Source organism: Hipposideros armiger, unplaced genomic scaffold (assembly GCF_001890085.2).
Source record: "Hipposideros armiger isolate ML-2016 unplaced genomic scaffold, ASM189008v1 scaffold_164, whole genome shotgun sequence".
Lineage (NCBI taxonomy): Eukaryota > Metazoa > Chordata > Mammalia > Chiroptera > Hipposideridae > Hipposideros > Hipposideros armiger.
Genome location: NW_017731514.1, coordinates 1,180,202 through 1,199,967, shown reverse-complemented (window position 1 = coordinate 1,199,967; position 19,766 = coordinate 1,180,202). Strand labels below are relative to the sequence as shown.

At 45.2% G+C, this 19,766-nt stretch overlaps 1 protein-coding gene across 1 annotated transcript in view; it reads right to left on the bottom strand.

Annotated features, from left to right (window-relative positions):
- Positions 1-19,766, bottom strand: part of ATXN10 (ataxin 10) — a 157,590-nt gene that overhangs the window by 66,815 nt on the left and 71,009 nt on the right. Inside the window, exon 9 of the mRNA XM_019651700.1 lies at positions 19,024-19,193. Coding sequence (XP_019507245.1) covers positions 19,024-19,193 — 170 coding nt within the window. The remainder of the gene's footprint in view (positions 1-19,023; positions 19,194-19,766) is intronic.

The following is a 19,766-nucleotide window of genomic DNA, read 5'->3' as shown; positions in this document are numbered from 1 at the left end:
TGGTCTTGGGCACATTACTTAATGTCTCTGACCCTCAGTTTCCTCCTCTGCAAAAGGAAATAACAAGAGGATTAAATGAGTCGAGGGACAGGCACTCAGAACCATGCCTGGCGCTCGGCAAGCACTCGCTAAGTGGTGACTATTGTGGTTGCTGTTATTCCTAGGAAGTTTCTGCTGGCACCCCAAGTCCGGATGAGAAGCCTCGATGCTTCCTCGCCTTCCCAGCTCTGACCATGCCACACCATAGCTCTGTTTAAACATCTATGCCCCATCTGGTCAGAAGCTACTTGACAACATGGACTGCATCTGACATAACTTTTGAACCTGAGCCTAAGAGTCTGTCTGGCACATGGCACAGTACATGTTCGCTAAACCAAAGGGGATACTATGGGACTTGCCATCCCTGCTGCCCGAATAAACCCGCTCGTGCCGGATCGCCACACCGAGTACCATGTTAGTGCAGACACACTCGCAGAGGTGTCCGACCTATAAGAAAGCTGACTGAAAGCACAGGACCAGCGTCAGGAGGGGAAGGCTGGCTGCTGTGGCCCTGCTCAGGCGACAGGGGGGCCAGGACACAGCTGGCTGCTCCCAGGGAAGTCTAAGCCAAGGACCACGTCCATCTCTGCCACAGGAAAAGAAAGCTCCACCCTGTCCCTGTTCCTTACTTAGGGCCACTGTCCCCGCACACCTACAAGCAGCTTGGACGCAGCGTAGCTTTCTGAGGGGGTGAGAATGTTCTATGTATCCTGACTGGAGTGATAGTTACACAGGCACATGCAGGTGTCAAAACTTACAACATTCATTAAAAATCTGTGCATTTTAGTGTATATAAATGGGGGGGGGGGCAAGCCACAGATACTGCCAAATGTTCTATACAACTTCTGACTTCCTTAGCGCTCAACGTTCCTCAAAACTAGAGCCCTATGATGGCGAGAAGGGAGGGAGGGAGGGAGGGAGGGAGGGCAAAACTGAGCCGTTAGGTGAACCTGGCCTCTGCTCACAACATTAGTAAGCACCATTTATCCTGACAGTCCGCAGTGCCAGCTCCCGCAGGAACCCTTCCCTCAAGCTTCGCAACAGCCACAGGACGAGCGGGGCTTCTGTGCCCGCCCCGCCCGGCACGGCGCTGCCATCTTACCTCCATCATGAAAACGCAGCTTTCCAGGCGCCGCCCCTCTTGGCTCTGCGCGACTTCAGGGTTGCGGCCATTTCCCTCACTTCCTCCTCTCCGGCACTTAGCACAGCGCGTGGCACACAGTATGCGCTTAAGGAATATTTGTTTCTCCGACAATATGTTTTTGAAGTTACCTCAGATCTGAAATACGCTGCCTTTAGATAAGAATGTTGCTTCTAAGTAAGAATAATGTCTAAATTACATTAAATCTTAGGAACTCTGTAAAGACTTAAATCTCTTCTTTTTTGGAGATATACAAATCCTACCGTCATGATTTATAAGTCCATAAAAGCCATATATTTACCGGGCAGAAGAGACGGCAGGCCTGGAATGCGTAAGACAGCACTAGAATTCTTGCTCTAAAGGTTCCTGAGGCCTCGGGCTGTTACAAAACGAGATGCCGCACGAAGCTGTCCATCAGGCGCAGCCCCCAAACACAAACCTCAGCCACTGCTCTTTCAGGTCGCGCTTGACATCACTGGTCCTACACTCTGAGGGTCGGCGTGCGTGCAGTGTAAGCACACAGGCCAGTTTGTGTTTAAATCAACACCTGGCGACCTGGAAACAACACCTCAAAGAGAACTTTCAGGGCAGGGAACACTGCACCCACCAAGAATTTCCAAGGCTGTGGACTGGCCCAACACACATCAGGAGCGATCCAGAAGTAGGTGTGATATTCCTACTTCCTACTGAGGTAGGAAACCTCAGTGTTTCACGATCAGCCATCTGAACCTAATGTCTGAACCAGAAATAATGATGTCCAACACTAATGTGGAGAATTCTCCAGCCATGAATAAGCAATTTCATTAAAGTAAGGCTGGTTTTCGAGCTCGTACGTGCATTTGAAGTGGCTGGAAAGCCTCCAGTCCTCACTACTTGGAGACGCGGGGCGGACTGTATGCCTGTGCTTGATGCTTGGTGGTTTCAGGGGCCTCCGGCAACAACCCTAGTGGGGGAAGCAGACCTACCAGGAGGACGGAGGACCAACCAGGGGGACAGAGGGCCTAACCAGCAGGGTGGAGGGCCTGCTCTGCTGATGAGGGAGGTGAGCAGGGTGGACAACTTGAGCTGAAGGTCTGGCAGGAGCAGCAGCGGCTCAGGAAGAAGAGGGCTGATGCCGGGCGTGGAGGCGGCCCCAGGGCCCCAGTGACCAGGGCACAGGCCTTCCTGCCACCACTCCTCTAGTCACAGGGCTGAGCGTCCCTCTGCTGGACAAGCTTTGAAGCATCAACTTTAGTTCAAATTTGTATATCTCATCATTTGTTTTCATCGTTTATAAATTTAAATAAAATTACCAAACAGTGTACGCAGACGTCTAATAAATGCCAATTTAATAAATGTAGCCTCGGTGCGTATGACTGATTGGAGAAAGTGTATCAGTGCTCAATTTTCTACTAAGGCCACACTGAATTGTTTATAAAAACGACTAAGAGAATAACACTTAAAAGAGAATCAATTATCAATGAATTTACATGAGAATTCTAGTCACAATTCTGACTTAACTAAAATTTCAAAACAATGTGACTTACAAGGTCAGTACACTAAAAAGTCCTTGAATCCTATGTGTATGCGAATAAGAGCTTTTTATCCTATCCATACTTCCCGATGCATTCCTGATGTCTTCTTCTAAAACTGCTAGAAATGGGTTTTTCAAGACTAAACAGAAATCTGAGAAAAAATACAGGAAGGACACATTTCTTCTCTTCAAAGTGCTGAATGAAACATCTACTCTTCCCTTTCGGAACACTCTCCTGGGGCCCCCAAGGGGAGACGAAACGAAGGGAGAGCCCGCCACCCCAGCCCACCACCCAGCACGCGGCCAGAGTGCCCAGCTTGGAGCCTCGGGCACCCCTGGGGCCTCTCCCAGCGCTGCTGCTGCAGCTGAGGGGGAAACAGAGGCAGCTCCTCAGCCAGAGGGTGGGCTCCCCACTGCGCCTCCATGGGACTGGACAAATCAGCTGGCAAGGCCCCTCCGGGCAGCGAAGCCCTGAGATGTTGTTTTGTTTTGTTTTGGGCTGGGGGAGGAGGAGGACGTAGCTGCAAGTTGCCAGGGTTGAAATTCCAGCGGGCGAGACACGCCCTCTCCCGCCCAGCTCCCAGGCCTGCCTGCCGGATTTTTCCTGTCAACACCCCCCACCCGCAGCCCTGCTCTCACTTCCCCAGCCCTCCTCCTCCACACCCCCAGCCCCCAGGCTGTCTGTGCTGGAGCTGCAGGTGCAGACCCAAGTCATGCCTGGCCACAGAGAGGAGGAGGGCGTGATCTGCTTCAGAGTCCTTTTGAAACTGTGTTTCTCATCTCAGTTACGACCCTCAGGTTGGCGCCCCCTTCCTCCATTCTCAGGCACCGACTGATGGGATGACAAGATGAAAACTCAACTCCAACCACCTCTAGTCCCCAACTCTGCCATAGAAATGACTTATTTTTAAAGCTGCCTGTTGGATTTTTCCAATGGGTACATACATTCAACAATGTCATTAAATCATACCAAGTAAATAATGATGAATCATTCCCAGAAATTAGTCTCACGTTAAACCAGTGACTCAAATGCCAGAGAGAAACATGAGCTAACAGCCACTTGGGGAAGGATTTGTAACATAAGATGTACAACAATACAAATAGCTGGAGCTCAAAAGGACAATCGCGGCACACCCCCGCCCCCCATACAGTCACCTCGGCCAGGCCGGCTCAGTTCTCAGCCGCAAGGAGAGCCTGGCTTCTGCAATTCTCAGCAGAGGGGCCTGAAATGCTGCCGTTGGCGTCCCCAGAAATACCCGTGAAGGAGTTCATCACAGCTATTTAGCTATTTTCTTTTGATGCCAATAGTTTACTGTTTTTCTTTAAATGATTAAAGAACATATTTTCTGCTTGCGTATGCACGTACATATACCGGGGGTATATGTACATAAAACATTTTATGTATTACTTTTCAAGGTTGAATTACAGTAGCAATATATAGTATTGACATTCGCTCAAAAGATGGCGGTAAATGAATGCTAGCGTCATTCACTGCGTTACAATTTTAATAGTTTTTTCCTTTCTTAAAATATGTACACATTTTTTGGCACCCTCTGTATAAAGTATATATTCGCAAACAAAACTGTCTTTTTAATACAGGTGCCTTTGTGAATTGTCGAAGCTGCACTCGAAATATTAGTTACTTAAAATTACTCTGGATGAGCAAAGAGAATCCTATTTTAAACTTAATTTACGAAAATCATCTTCTACACTTGAAAGATTGATTCTGGATATTCCGCATGCATTTACTTGTAAAACAGAAACCTTATCTGGGACATGAATAGAAAGCTGGGAGAATCGCGTCTCCGGCTGCAGGTGTCCCAGCGAACAGCCGTCGCAGGGACTTGGCCGACACTGAGTGTGGGCCGGACATGGAAAAAGGAGCCGGCGGCTGGGAGGCCATGGAGCCTGGTCAGGAGCCTGGGTCTGGAGCCAGGCCGCCTGGGTTCTTACGGAGTTCCACCACTGGCCAGGTGTGTGTGATCCTGGGCTAGTTATTTAACTGCGACGGGACTCAGTTTACACACTTATAAGACGGGGAAAATAATATTACCTATTCTAGGAAATACAGACATATGGAGAGGGCTTAGATGTCTGTCACATAGGAAGCACCAAATATATAATGCTTGCCTCTATTGTTCTATTATTCATTGTAGACGTAATTTACTTTTCCAGGGTCTCAAACAAGGTTTAAAATTTTATTTTTTCAATCTAAGTAAGTGGCAAGGTAACTGCTGTCTTTTCTCCAGAAGATGTAGGTACTTCCAAACGTAGGCAAATTATGAGCAGCAGAAAGAGTGTCAGTGAGGAAATGACTGCAATGACCGACCATAGCATTTAGGCTTCGTTAGGAGGGGGCTTGGTCTCTTGTAAGCATCTTATCGAGTTTGCTCTCAGGAAAAGACAGAAACACATCACACAGATGTATAAAAGACTGGTAAAAGCTTACCATGCATCCCCTACAAGGGGTATTGACACTTTAACATAAATTTGGACTAAAGATAACAAAAGGTTAGTAACAGGATTCTTAGCATGATGCAAAACCCAGGAAGATGGAGGGGTCACGGAGAAGCCTCCGGAGCACTCTGCCCACTGGGAGGGCAGCTCTGCAGGCATCAGAAGCACCGTGCATGCACAAGAATCCCTGCAGGTGATGCGGAGGCTATCTGCTCTGAGGGCTCGTGTGAGCAGCAGGGGACATGTGGGTTCCTTTCTAGGGCCCTGCACCCAGCATTCCTGAGCTCCAGGAAGCTGCCTGGCAAGAGCGACAGCCAGTCCTGGGTAGAGGGAGGGAGGGCAGCAGCCTGCTGGCAGCTCACGGGTGGAGGAGGAGCCCCGCCTTGGCTCTCTCAGCTCCCATTCACGGGTGCGGCCTGCGCACGACCACGGGGAGAGCAGCACCACGAGAGTGATCCCTGCTCAAGGTTGCCCTGTTAGTAAGAAAACTGGAATTCAAACCTTCTTTGCCCTCAAAATCAGAATTTTCCCACAGCTGTGCTGAAGAGAAGTGTGAAGGTTCTAGAAGCAGGCAGTCAAGGGGGAGGCTCCCAGCAGACCCTGGGCCTCCGCGTGGGCCGTCTCCCAGCAGCTCGGCCCGGCTCACAGAGCTCGCCCTTGTGCCTGACTCCTACAGGGTTCAGGGGACCTGGTTGTCCCCCTGCCACTGGGCAGCCTTTGCATCACCCAAGATGTCACAGATGGAAAGCCAGAGTGGTAGACAAGAAGTGGAGGCAGCTGGGATCCAGCCAGGATAAAGTCCCTGGTGGGCAAGGTGGCCTTCAGCCTGCAAAGGGCAGTGACAAGGAAACAAAGCCTGCAGTCTAGAATGAAGCCACACGACAGGCGGCCACATGAAAAACTCTGCCCACTGCTTTACTAAGGCTCGTGGTTTGCCCAGAGATCCGAGTGGGGGTGGTGAAGACCTCTACCACAAGCAGGTGCTGGGTCTGCACGTACATGGTCAGAGTGGTACCAGACTCCCTGCTCAAGAAATCACATTAATATAAAAACTGGGACTCGTAGGACCCGAGACGGAAGCAAAAGCAAACCACTCTGTGAAAACCAGTCCACAGCCCCAGGGCCCATGGGCCTGCTGCAGGAAAGTTACCCCCACATAAGATAAGGGTGCATTAAAAAAAGAAAAAAAAAATCACTGGGAGAAAGAACCACAGAAACAGCAAAGGAAAAGGAGGGGAGAGGATGGGGATGGTGAGACAAAGAAGAAAAATTACACCCCAAGGACTAGAAATAATAAGAGCAACCTGAAAGAGAAAGTAAGTATGGCTACAGGCAAAATACAGAGATAACACAATCACAGAAGTGGATCAGAGAAAGAACTCAAGATCACTTTCAGAGGTGAAAGACATCTATTTTACTGAAGTTCCTAAGGCCTGCAACTCCTCCAGTGGAGCTCAGAGCCCATCAGCATGGCCAAGGAAGCCCAAGGCCTGGCTGGCCAGCCCTCCTCTCCAGCTCAGTCCCCTAGGGTCCCATGTAAGTCCAGCACACAGCAGGTGGTCCCACACACCTGCTCACAGGTGTCCTTTAGCCTGCAAGGCAGACTGTCTCCTCCAACCTAACTCCTTCTCATTCACCTTTCAAAGCCTAGATCCTAGAGGCTCTTCCTGAAGCTCCGAGGTGAGCCATTTATACAAAGCATTTAGAACGGTCCTCCTACTCTGAGTACTTTTCACACATCACTTACTCCACTCTGTTGAAACGATCCGTTTTAACACCTGCCTCGCACTTTGCACCATGAATCCCTTGAGAGGGAGCCTAGGCCAGCTCCACTTGGCACTCCGGTGTCTGGAGTACGGGCTGGTACACAGCGTACGGCAGATGCAGATTTGAACGGCACTAAAAGCTCTTAGCATGATGCCAGACGTGAGTACGTTCGTCCCTACTCGGAGTCCAAATTGTTCCTGACTTGACTCTTAACTGTAACACAGCAGCACATTTAAATTAAAACTAAAACCCACGGCCCGAGACTAAACCTCACTCTTGGTCCATTAGAATGCGATGCGTACGAAACTGAACTCTCTCAGAACAAGATAAGCAGGAGGCTTTTAAGGACTGGGGCAAAGGGGGGTGTGGGGTGTGAGAGTGCTGACGAAAAACTCTTACAGGAACGTGACTTTGATCCTCTTAATTTTCAGTTGCTGCCAGGAAAAAAAAAAAAAGTAAAAATGCTAAAGATCAAAACTATTTTAGATGTGTGACAGACAGTTCCATTTTACTTTTTTAGAAAAGGAGAGAACTCTCCATCATTTGAAATAAGAGCACTTTTTTCATTTAACCAAAGAAATGAAGCCTGGGGAGATAGAAATTTCACAATGTCAAAAGCACTCAGATTGACATTAGGTTGAGATATGTAACTGAAATATTTAACATTCATGTGCTCGGCAAAAGCGAATGTACTCGAATCAGAACACCTGAAAATGAAGGTGGAATTCAAACTCCTATTCCTTTGAAGGGGAAAATAATGTTTAACACATTGGAAGAATAACCTTTATTATTTTCTCTCTCTGTCCCTACCCCTATCTAAGCTATTAATTATGTTAGCAAATTATCCAGATCCTATGCTAATGGTTTACTTTTTAAAATCTTTCAATTAAAAATATAATTGAAATTGTAGTTGTTAAAGCCCCCAGGTCTTGGCCAAGGAGGGGTTGAGATGGTGCGCTGCTACGGAAGAAGAAACCACGTGCTTCAGTCACTCGGGCACTAAGCATATACTCTTCTGATCAGAGAGAAAAACAGGACTTCTACACACGTCTCTCTCCTTTTTTAATAGTATCTTCTCACTATTAAAGCTGTTCATACTCATTGTAAAGACTACAAAAAACCCCCCAAAAAACCAACCCTTACTTTTATCAGCTGGAGATACCACATTTTGCTGTGTATAGCGCGCTCCTGTGTATAATGCACTCCTGTGTTTTTGGCCCAAACTTTCAGGGAGAAATTCTTTTGTTTTAATTTTTTAATTCAAATTTTTATTTGTTTACATTTATGTACTTGTTTTTTGTATTATAAAGGAATTTTAGCATTTATTTTTTTAATATATTATGACACAAGAAATTTTATGTAAGAAATAATTACAAAACACAAGAACAGGTACAAGACACAAGAAATTTTATGTACCGGTAACAAATTTCTGATGTTTATGCATCATAGAAGGCTAAGAGGGCCGGCCGAGTGGTGCGTTGGTTAAGAGCTGGCTTGGGACACCAGAAGGCCCCGGTTTGGATCCCACATATGAGGGCCAGTGACACTGCCCTCTACAGCTAAGATGCTGAACAACAGCTCGACCTGGAGCTGGGCTGCCGTGAGTCACCAGCGACGGGAGGTAGGTTGCAGTGGGCTACCGTGTGTGGCCAGCAGCCAGCGTGAGCGGCCGTCCAGAAGCCGGCAACTGATCTGCCTCACCCGGGAAGAGCGGAATGATGGTGCCAACTTGGGCCAGTGAAGCAACGTCCTCCACAACTAGACTGAAGAACAAAACGACAGCAACTTGTCTGTTCCCCTTCCCCCAATTTCCCAATAAAAATCTTTAAAAAAAAAAAAAAAAAAAGAAGGCTAAGAACTCTTCATTGTTGCAAATTCGTCAAGTTCTACAAAGCCGATTATTGTATTCCAGGGTATTATTTTGCATACGGATATTGTTATTGATTTCTAGAGATACACTTTTAACTCATAAGCATAAATAAAAGAATTAAAAAAATTTACATAGATACAGAATTAGTACTACCCATGTATAATGTGCATCCTTATTTTTCCCTCACAAATTTGAGCCCAAAAAGTGCGCATTTACACGGCAAAATACGGTAATTGCTATTCTTGCGCTGTCGGAAAATTCATGAAGTATTTTTCTGTTTTTCGTTGCAAAAATGCATCATGACTTTTCCAACAACCCAATACTATCATAGCGTATTTCTTTTTGGTCATTTTCTCATGCAGCTATGTATGTGTGGACCTTAAATATACATGTAATTTCGCTATGAAGTATACAAAAGTTGGGGCTTATGAGATGCACTGTGTGTCTCGCTTTGAATTCCCACTGACCATGGTGTCATGCGCATTGTATCAAGATAGCAAACGCTCTCTGAAAACATGGTTTTTACTGGATGCGTATCATTATTACTGTAACTTATTTAAACATTTCCAATTGATGGAAAAGTAGACTGTCCCTAATATTGTCGATAATGCTGAAATAAGCCTAAGCATGAATACGGCTGACTGTGACTGAGCATGTGTCTTACACGATTTAACTTACTTCTCACAGCGACCTTTTGCCATAACTACTACTATGACTCCGTTTTTGGTGGAGTAAACTGAGTCACAGAGAGGCTAAAGTGTCTGTTCACCGTCACCCAACTATTATTTAACAGAACCCAGGCTTAAACCTATTTGGGCTCATTCAAGCTTTATTTACTTATTTATAATCAAATCTACAGTAATCCTCATAATTTCTAACCCATATAACATCCTTGTTTATTCTGAAAAATCGGTTAAATATTATTGTAGATTTCCATGGTTCCATCTTTAACATTTTACTCTTTAATCAATCCCAAATTTATTTTGGTGTTTGTTAGAGGTGAGGTTAACTTTTTCCAAAGAGTTAGCCAGTTATTCCTAGTTGGTCTTAAAAATAAGCGTTCCTTTTCTCTCTGGATTGCTGTGCTACCCTTATCACATGTTAACTTCTTGTAACTTCTCAGGGGAGTTAAAGTGTTTTTCTTCCACTAACCTACACACTTCTGTACACTACCACTATTGAGCTTTAAAATATATTTTAATATTGTTAAAACAATTCCCCAATTTTTTTTCCTCAAAATTCTGTTTCTTTCCCCCCTTGGTGGGATTTTAATTGGCCTAGCAATAAACAAATAAGTGAGTTTAAAAAATCAGCAACTTTACAATATTCTGTATTTCCACCCAGGAACCAGGCATGTCTCTCAGTTTATGTGGCTGGTGTTCCCCTCACCTAAGTCTCAGATTATTTCTTGTTGTGGAATCTGTGAAATAATCACTTTTACTGTTAAACAAAGTCCACTGAAAATCCCTGCTGTCTAGACTTGATCCCGTGGCACAGTGAAGAACAGAGTGGCAGTTAACAGAGCTGGATTCCAGGCTTGTACAAACTGCTGAGTCACCGCAGGCAAATGACGTCCCCAATGTCTCCCGTGGGTATCTAGGACACGGGTGAATTACACTCCTGAGAAACGCGCACGTCCCTGAAATGGGAGTTCTCCACATGTCTCTCAGGGAAGTCAGATCCTATGTCAGGTCATAAAGAAAACAGCTCGCCAGAACTGAAGGGCGCGGTCACCAACAGGAACGACTTTAAAGTCTGTCTCACGTGCACTGTACTGTTTTAGAAAAGATGTCTACTCTCTGAACCGACCAAGTTGGCCAAAGATTTCCAAGCACAAGCCTCACCAGTCTTTCTCCAATGAACGTGAAGCGGTGGAGGACCCTGGGAACAGCTCAGGCTCTGCCATCAGAATCCAGCTTGTTATCGGTCCAAGCAAGTAACTGAACTGCTCTCAGCTTTGGTTCATCAGTAAAATGGGGTGCTCACCCACTGTCCATTAGTTCTTTCCACTACATACCAGGTGCTGGGGCAGGTGTTAAAGCAGAGCGTCTTCAGGAGCTTACAGGCTGGTGGGGCAGAGCGTGGCGGTGGGGACCACAGCAACGGGCCTGGAGCCTAATCACTGTTCAGTGGTAACAGTAACAGGCAGCAGTCAATTGTTACATTTTATTTATACATTTCGCATGATCCTGCCTTTTAAATAATGTTACACCTTTTCTGCAAAAGAACAAGCTGATCACTCTACAACAAGACACAGAAAAGAAGGGGTTTTTAGTTCTTAAAAAAAAATTTACAGCTGCAACAAACTAAACCACGATATATGTCCTCTAGATAGGAATTTTAATTTCATTTACTGAAACAGGAACTGTAAGTTCAGGAAACTAATGGTGACAGCTTGATTTATGAATTTTGACATATTTCTTGAACTGGGATTACATTACAAAGAAAGTGGAATTCTAAGCAAGTCCCATCTTGCCTATACATTCAATCTTCAAATCAATAAGCTGGGGTTCTGTGCAACTTGTTTCTGACGGAGGAAAAACACACAGTCTAACTGAGACAGGCCATGTACCTGTAATTTAAAAGTTCCTTAACACGCTCTCAGAATAGAGCTAGAACAGTTTTGGTGTCCACACAGAAAACACTTTACTAGGTAGTAACAAAAGAGAAATTCAACTCAGAAAGCATTTGTGGTCAAACTGACAAGAAAAAAAAATGATTCTCGTCCTAAAGAGAGTGCTCATATTTGCTTTCACTTTACTTCCTCCAAAAAGCCCCCTCTATTAGTAAAGAAATGTACACAAAATAGGGAATATGAGGATTACTTTAAACTTCGTAAGTACCTGTGAAATACTGTCTACAACTTTCTATTCAAGTACATACAATGGGGAGGCACTGAAATGAATTAGACCTAATCATTTACAGCGAGACTGGTGGGGAAGGGAGGGTGAGAGAGGAGGAGGTGGTACGAGGCACCAGATAATCTATTAGATACTTTATATACGTGATTACATCTAATTCTTCCAACTCCATGAGGTAGCTACAACAGTCTCCATTTGACATACGAAGAAGGTAAGATTCAGAGAGGGTAAGTCACTTGTCTGAATCTACACAGCTAAAAGACGGTAAAACTAAGAGGCAAATCAGGGTTGAACTAACTCTAAAGTCCTATTTTTGTTCTAAGCTAAGCTTTCTGTCCGCTGTGAGCTCCCTCCATGAACACCATGCATATTTATGGCTCAAATGCTACAAGCCGAGCAAAGACAGAGGGGCCAGTAAAGGAGAACCCACTGCCTGCACATTTTCAGCAGCTGCCCCGGAATCCCCCAATTAGTCAGGCCCAGTTACAGTGCCCACACTTCCCATGAAGGTGGAAAAATACGTACTTGGGAGAGAAGGCAGACTGAGTCATTATCCAACCAGGAAGACCTAGGGAGACTGAACATCAAGGGAGAAGCAAGGAGACCATGCTGGGTGGCGGTGATGTGACCAGGAAGGAAATGGGCTTCTAAGTACAAGCGAGTGATGCTCAAATCGAAGTTTTGTGTGTCAGTGTTGCTGCGAGTGTTGCACTAAAAACAGCAGCAGGCGTCTACTGAAATGCACCAGGATTAACAACCGATGACACACTTGCATAACCCCTGAAGGCACAGGTGGAGAACAGGGAGGGAGTAAAGAGCAGACAGACAGCGTGGAGGGGAGTGGGCGGTAGAAAGCGTTTCTGCATCCACCTGAGGTTTCCCAGAGAAGGCACCTGGTGACTTTGAGTTCTAAAGGCCAAGGTAAGGTCACACGGTAAAGAATGTAGGCTGGGAAGTCCACACGGTGCTGGGCTAGGCCGAGGATGCAGCCGCGAGCGGGCAGTGTGGACAGCACCACAGGCCGTACTGCCCTGGCCCGTTGGACAGCAGCCACGAAGGAGACACTGACACACGCTGGTCAAGCAGCCCTTCTCTGCGGGCCAGTCACTCAGTTACCCGGGTAACTGACAGGTCTGCTGGTGCTGATGCAGAGAACAAGCTCCAACCCCCACAGAGCAACCATCTACAGAAAATCAGTAGGAAATCGTGACCGATTTTTTTAAGGTTCATGATTTAATGGGCAAATAAGATGCTTGGGGAGAGTTCAGATAGGAAGAAACCATAAAAAAGGATTTAATAGTTTGCCTGCTCCTGGCTCATGTCTGGATATGAAAAGCTGAAAGGTACCACTCCTTCCAACAACAAAATCTCCTAAAAAAAATGATCAAGGTATGACTGCTTAACAGTTGTAAATTTAGTCTAAAACTTTAACATTAATAATGAAAAAAGTATACTCAGATCTATATAAAGCCTAAACTCTGGATTAAAAAATGTATTTTTAATTACTTGCAAATTATACTATGTAGATGCTCTTATAGTTTAAAGTATAGATACGGATAAGTCAAATACCAATAAGGCAAATTACAGTAAGTTAGAATTTATTCAAATATATATGAAACATTACTTCTAAAAAATTACAGAATCCAAAATTTTCCTCTGAAAAAGTTATTTTATTTTTACTACATGTCTTTGTTGCAAATATACTCTGGCTATTTTAAAGTAAAATACAGACTCCTTGAAAAGGAGGGTTGTGTCTTATTTGCTTTATATTTTCAGAACTTAAAACTGTGCTTGGTATGAACTCAATAAAATTTTAAAAATAAATTCTCATTCAACAAAAATTTACTGAATGCCTACTATGTGGCAGGTACGATTTAGACTTAGGGATAACATGATGGGCAAAACATTTTAATGGAAAATGTATCAAAGACTTTTTTACATATATAAAAAAATCACAACAGATAATCTGGCATTGGAGGGGTCAGATAGCTGCCTTTACATGAACTTTTCCGTATAGCACAAACTTATTTTGAAATGAAGTTAGGTCTGTAATGAAAGCTTTCTGTGTGCACATGTTTGCACACGTGGGGTCAAACATACGTGTGCATGCTAGGAATCTTTTCTGTCAGGGAGGAGGAGGTGGGAGAAGAGTGAAAATGGAACAGCCCGTCCAGAAAACCTTTGGCAGAAGGAATTCAACAGCCAAAACAGTGGATGGCCCAGCTCAGCCAAGATGGCTTCTTTGGGGAAAAAAAGAAGGTAGATAAACTAGGTCACCTGTGTGTCCGCTTTGGGGTGTGTGTGTGTGTGTGTGGGAAGCATGTAACTTTATGGGGGAAAAAAAAAAGTTTGGGTTTTTCCCCCTAATGAAGCATTCACTTAAAGAATTTATGATAATAGCAAAGAAAAGAAGAATGGGGAAGGAAAAAAGTAAACCATACATTCCTTATTCTAACAAAGAAGCCAAAGAATGCTTTCTTCATGTTTATAGCATTAATACCATGTGCTTCTTCCAACAGAAACCAAAACAGCAATCTCCATTTCAGGCCCACAAAGGTTTAAAGGTAAACTAATCACCGCAGATGTGTGAGGGAATGCTGCGTAAGTCGAGCACAAAAACAAGGCAAGAACACAGGCCGGGGAGTATTAGGAACGCCTCCCTGCCGGGCCCTGGTAAGGGAGGGCTGGCAATCCCTTCCCAGCTCAGGAATCACTACCACCCGTCGTGTGTGCAGACTTCAGAGTCCCAGACTCACGAGGAGGCTGGTAACATCCACTTCTGAGCAGATCTGCCACCTGAGCCAGGCACCTCGGCGCTCTGAAGCACAGCCCGACATGGAGGGAAAGGAAGGGCCACCCTTCCTGTCACCACAGTGCCCCTGGCAGTCCACGCCTGCCCCGGCACAGCCGGCCAGAGGAGCACGCTGCTCCTGTGTGACTGGCCTCCCCACACGGACTGCTGTTCCAGCTACTTGTGCTCGTGCGTGGTGTCACCTGTTAAGGTGACTGTCTTCTCTGCGCCTATGGCACACAGCAGCCTCCACTCAGTAAACGCTCGCTGAATTATATCACTGTTTCTCTCAGCCTTGGTGTTTCTTCATTTCAAAATCGGTGACAATTACCTTTACAGCCTTTTCCACAGAGGTGTCATAAGGCTCCAATGAACTAACTTTGTAACAAATCTAATGGGTGCCAGCCAGCAGGTGGGCACCACACTCAGTGCAATGAATGAAGTTACACAGACAAGCACAGAGTCTACCCAGCTGGGCTTACATGGCTTCTGATCAAACCTCAGAGCAATCAGGTAGGGCACAAACATTCTAGGAAGACGTGTGCAGTCATGATTTTGGGACTCGGGTTCAAAGTGGCAAGGATGGTCCCTAGACACTCAGAGATGGAAGCATCGAAGGACCCCAAGGCTGGGAACATTCGCATGTGGCAAACAGGAATGGAGACAGAGGTGTGTGCAATACCAGGGTGCCAGACGCGCACCGAGAGGGTGCTCCAGGGGCCTGGCTGGCCTAGGGGAGCCCATTCACCAGCCTCCGCCATCTTCAGTTACAAGTCCTTTAGGAAATCTACGTCAAACCTCTTCCTCCAAAACCCTGGAAAGCTCCCAAATGAAAGGCACCACGGTCCTGGGGAGAGAGCAGAGGCCAGGAGCTCACAGTCGGACAAGTCTAGGCTCTGCTCTGGGCTCCGCAGCTCAGTCACTGGACGGCCTCTCCCTACAACGGGGTTGGCAGAACTGGCAGAACCTCTTCGCCGGCTTCCATGCAAAGATGGCACCGGTAACTACCCATAATCCACTAAGCACAATGCTGGGCCACGGCAGACACTAAACAAATCACCAGTCCTCTTTGCTTCTGGGTGAAGGATGAAACGGCATGAGGCTAGATGATACAAAATCCCCTAACCCGCATCTTCAGTCTCAGGGCACAGACAGGACTAAATGTCCCTTCAGGCCCCAATGTGGGTAGAAGTGGGACAGCCCGTCTAGACAAGTCAACGGGAGCGAACGGCCTGGTGATAAAGACCTGCTACACATGCTCCTAATCACCCATTTCTCCAAAATTGTAACTGAAATCCCCCGAGGGCTAGTGAACGCGGTTCCTCCAGGCCACAGTGAGCAAAGTTACTGTCTGTCACGCAAGGTGTAATCAGTACGCGGCGACAAGGAGAAAGAAGCTTCCAGCATCCAGAACAAGACTGTGAGGCTGGGTCAGATCCTTGGAAGGAGAAAAAAATCGCAGAGGCAGTGCTTTTAGGTGAAGGCCTTTTGTTGGCACAGGTACGAAAGTGGGAGAAACAGAGGCATTCTTATGCTCAAAGAACGAGCCCCTTCATACCTTCGAGTGTTTGCTCAGAATCAGCAGTGCTCTTAGCAACTGCACACGTGACGGCACCAGCGTGGTCTTCCTGGGAGCCCCAGCGACCTCTCCACAGCAGCACTTGGACACGCTCCATATTTACTCACGGTGCAATCTGAGCCTGACTTCAGTGAGCAATTTCATAAGCCTTTTAAGGGTTACTACATTTTATTCCTCTAAGAGGCCAATCCAAAGTAGCAACAAAAGAATAGTTAAACACAAGAAAAAACACCTCCTTTGTGCTCCTCAAGAAAGGCAGCCTTGGTAATTAAGGAGGTAAAGTGTTTTATTCTCGAGAAACTTTCTCTTACAAAGATCAGTCCAGTAATTTTCCAAGGGGAGATTAGTAGTCTTCCACTCAAACCTGCTTGAAGATAAGGAGGAGTCGAAACGGTGTGCACATATAATAAAGAGCAGGTTATCTGGCTCTGGTCTGCGCCACATCCCAGGAATCATTCTACTTAACAAATGCTGCATAACATGTTCCCCCCAAATTGAACATCTTACAAAGCCCATTTTATATTCAATCTTTCCTATCCTCTCTCCTTTAGGCTGGATGATTTCTCTTGATCTATCTCCAAGCACATCAAGTCTTTACTCTGTCATCTCTATTGAGTTGCTAAGTTCATCCAGTAAAAAAAATTTTTTTTTTTAAGATTTTATTGGGGATCTGGGGGAGGGGAACAGACAAATTGCTGTCCTTTTGTTCTTCAGTTTAGTTGTGGAGGATGTTGCTTCACTGGCCCATGTTGGTATTATCATTGCGCTCTTCCCAGGTAAGGCAGATTGGTTGCCGGCCATTGGACAACCACTCATGGCGGCTCACGGCAGCTCACGGGAGACCACTGAAGCCTACACCGTCACCGGCAACTCACAGCAGCCCAGCTCCAGGTCGAGCTGTTATTCACCATCTTAGCTGTAGAGGGTGCAAGGTCACTGGCCCGCATGTGGGAACCTAACCGGGGCCCTGCTGCTCAGAACTGGCATCCCAAGCCAACTCCTAACCAATGCGCCACTCGGCAGGCCCTCCAGTAAAATTTTTTAAATTTTATTTTGGATACTGTAATTTTTCAGCTCTAGAATTTCCATTTTTTTCTTTTTTTAAATAATTTATTTCTTTAACATACACTATCTTTTCATTCATTAAAAGCATATTTTCCTTTACATTCTTGAGCATAGTTACAACTGCTTTAAAATCTTTGTCTGCTAAACCCAACTTCTGTGTCATCACACAGTCTCTGCTAATTAACTTTCTCTTTCCACTTATGAATTTTCCTGTGTGCCATGTAAGTCTGGATTTTATCCTGGACACTGTGAGTGCTGTTGTGGAAACTCTGCATATATTTCTCTAGAGAATGTTATTTTTGCTTTAGCAGGCAATTATCTTAGTTGGACTTAAACTGTATTCTTTAGAGTGGCCGCTCAAATCTCAATACAATGGTTTTATACTTAGTTTAACTGCTTGGTGCCTGACCCACGCCTGTGTGGTGGCTCAGGCATCAGGGGGATTTAGGTGGTTGGTACAGAGAACTTGGAGCTTGCTTTGTCCGTTCCAGGGTTACCTCTTTCACCTTCAAATGGCTGTGGTCGCTTCAAAATGTCCTTTACTTCTTTACACTAAAAGGTCTGCATATTTTCTATCAGCGTTTTAACTGCCCTGCATGACACACTGTGCTTCTTCCAAGTGTTAGTCACTTCAACTCCAGAATCTGCCTGTTTGGATCAAATTTGGGCATCTTCACATAGCTGACTTCTGTCCAGTTCGTAATTACTATTTGTCGGAGGATCAGTCCAATAGTAGCTGACAGGGCCATTAACAGCAGCAGAACCTACACAACTTAATTCCCCCCCCGAATTTTTAGTTTTTCTCACAATGTTGTGGGGGATGACTCGTGTGACACCAGGCAGGCAACTAAGGAGCTGAGGTTAGCGCTGCTTCCAAGTTGGGTTCTCGCTCACAAGTCTGGCACCTTGACGAGTCTCCTGCCCTCTCCTCACCGCATCTCCAGGGCTTCTCCACATGGACTCGGCCGCTCACAGCACGGTGATCTCAGGAAATCTGCACTTTCGCATGGTGACTGGCTTCTGGGAGGCCCGAAACGGAACCTGCCAGGCCAATGTGGGGCTCTACCAGAAATAGCACAGCATCACCACTCCTGCCATATTTTAGTGTTCAAAGTAGTCAGAGGGCTTTAGTCACCCAAATTCAAGAGGATGGAGAAATAAATGCCAACCCTTGGTGGGGGCGTGGTGAAGTCACATTGCAGGATACATGCAGAATGACAGATTATTTGTATGGCCATCTTGGAAAAATGTAATCTGCCAAACGTTAAGTTCGGTACTTGATTAAGCCAAACATATGCCACCTAAGGTAAAGCTCTAGGAAGATGCAGGTAGACTACGTGAAGCACATGGTATAATTTTCCTGCTATCTTTTTTATTGCCTTCTCCTATTATCAATCTAATTAATCTCTAAGCTATTCAGCACAAAATAGGCTTCTCATATATTCTATTGAGTTCCCAAAGATTTACTATTATGTCCATTTCAAAATAACTAGAAGAAACACTATGATGTTATCATTCAAAATGTAGGGCACAGATACACATTAAGGTTTATGTTTTCTTAAAATAATGTCAATAATAACTACTATTTACTAAGTATCTACCATGTGCTTGAAAATTTCTAGGCTTTTTAAATACCTGTTTTCATTCACTGCTCTCTATGTGATGCGTGCTGAAGAACACAAGCTGAGGTCAAACACTGGCAGTTTCTGAGAAAGCAGACTGACTCAAACACACCAAGGACAAACACAAAAGTAAATGACAAAAAATATTAACAATTATGACATCTTATGCTTATCTGTGGGAACAGACACATAGACACAGCTCAAGTACAGTCTAAGCACCTCCAGCTTTTGCTCCGAAAGAATAAATATATTCTAATTCTAAACATGATATTCTAAATGAAGTCCCACGTGTATGGTAATAATAAGAAATAACCTTACTTTGTCCTGGTTATCTCTGTTCTTGTAACACATATTTCCGATCAGACGAATGAGATGAGACTTGAGCCCCTCGGCCATATTTGAGACGCTGCCTTCCGCCTTCATGTGGCCACAGGTACTGAAGATGCTCATGCTGTCCATGCCGGCCACACGGACCAGTCGCAAGAGATCTAGCCCAGGGAGGATAGGAGAAAACTTCATTTTTCATAGAAAAGTGTTTAGGATTTTGCACTAGTTTTCCATAAGTAAATCTGATTTATTTTAATGAATTAAAATAAACTAAAGGTAGCGAGTACTGAAAGCTTTCTTTAAATAATGATTAGAAGGCTCTTCCACTTTCGCTTTAAAATTTTTCATGACTCTGGTTTTGGAAAGCCATAATGATTACCCCAACTCAGACTTCCTATTTATCCACAAAGAAGTTGGGTAACAATGTTCTACCATCTTCCTTAGAAAACGGTATCCAATTCCAGCTTCTTTATGAAAGAGCTGATGGGATGACTACAGTCAGCGAAGTCTACAAAACACCACCGATTTGTAATGCGCCATGTGACAGAAACCGAGACACACTGGTCTTTTCTCATTGGCCAGGTAATCAGAAGGCAGCATGTCCTCCCTGTGGATCTATTCTGGCCACATTCAGAGAAACACTTTAATATAGTTCTACTCTATGAGATGCCTTTCAGCAGCCTCTGGAAATCAGCAAGCTTCCCAAGGCTGTATTTAAGTGTTTCCACATTATC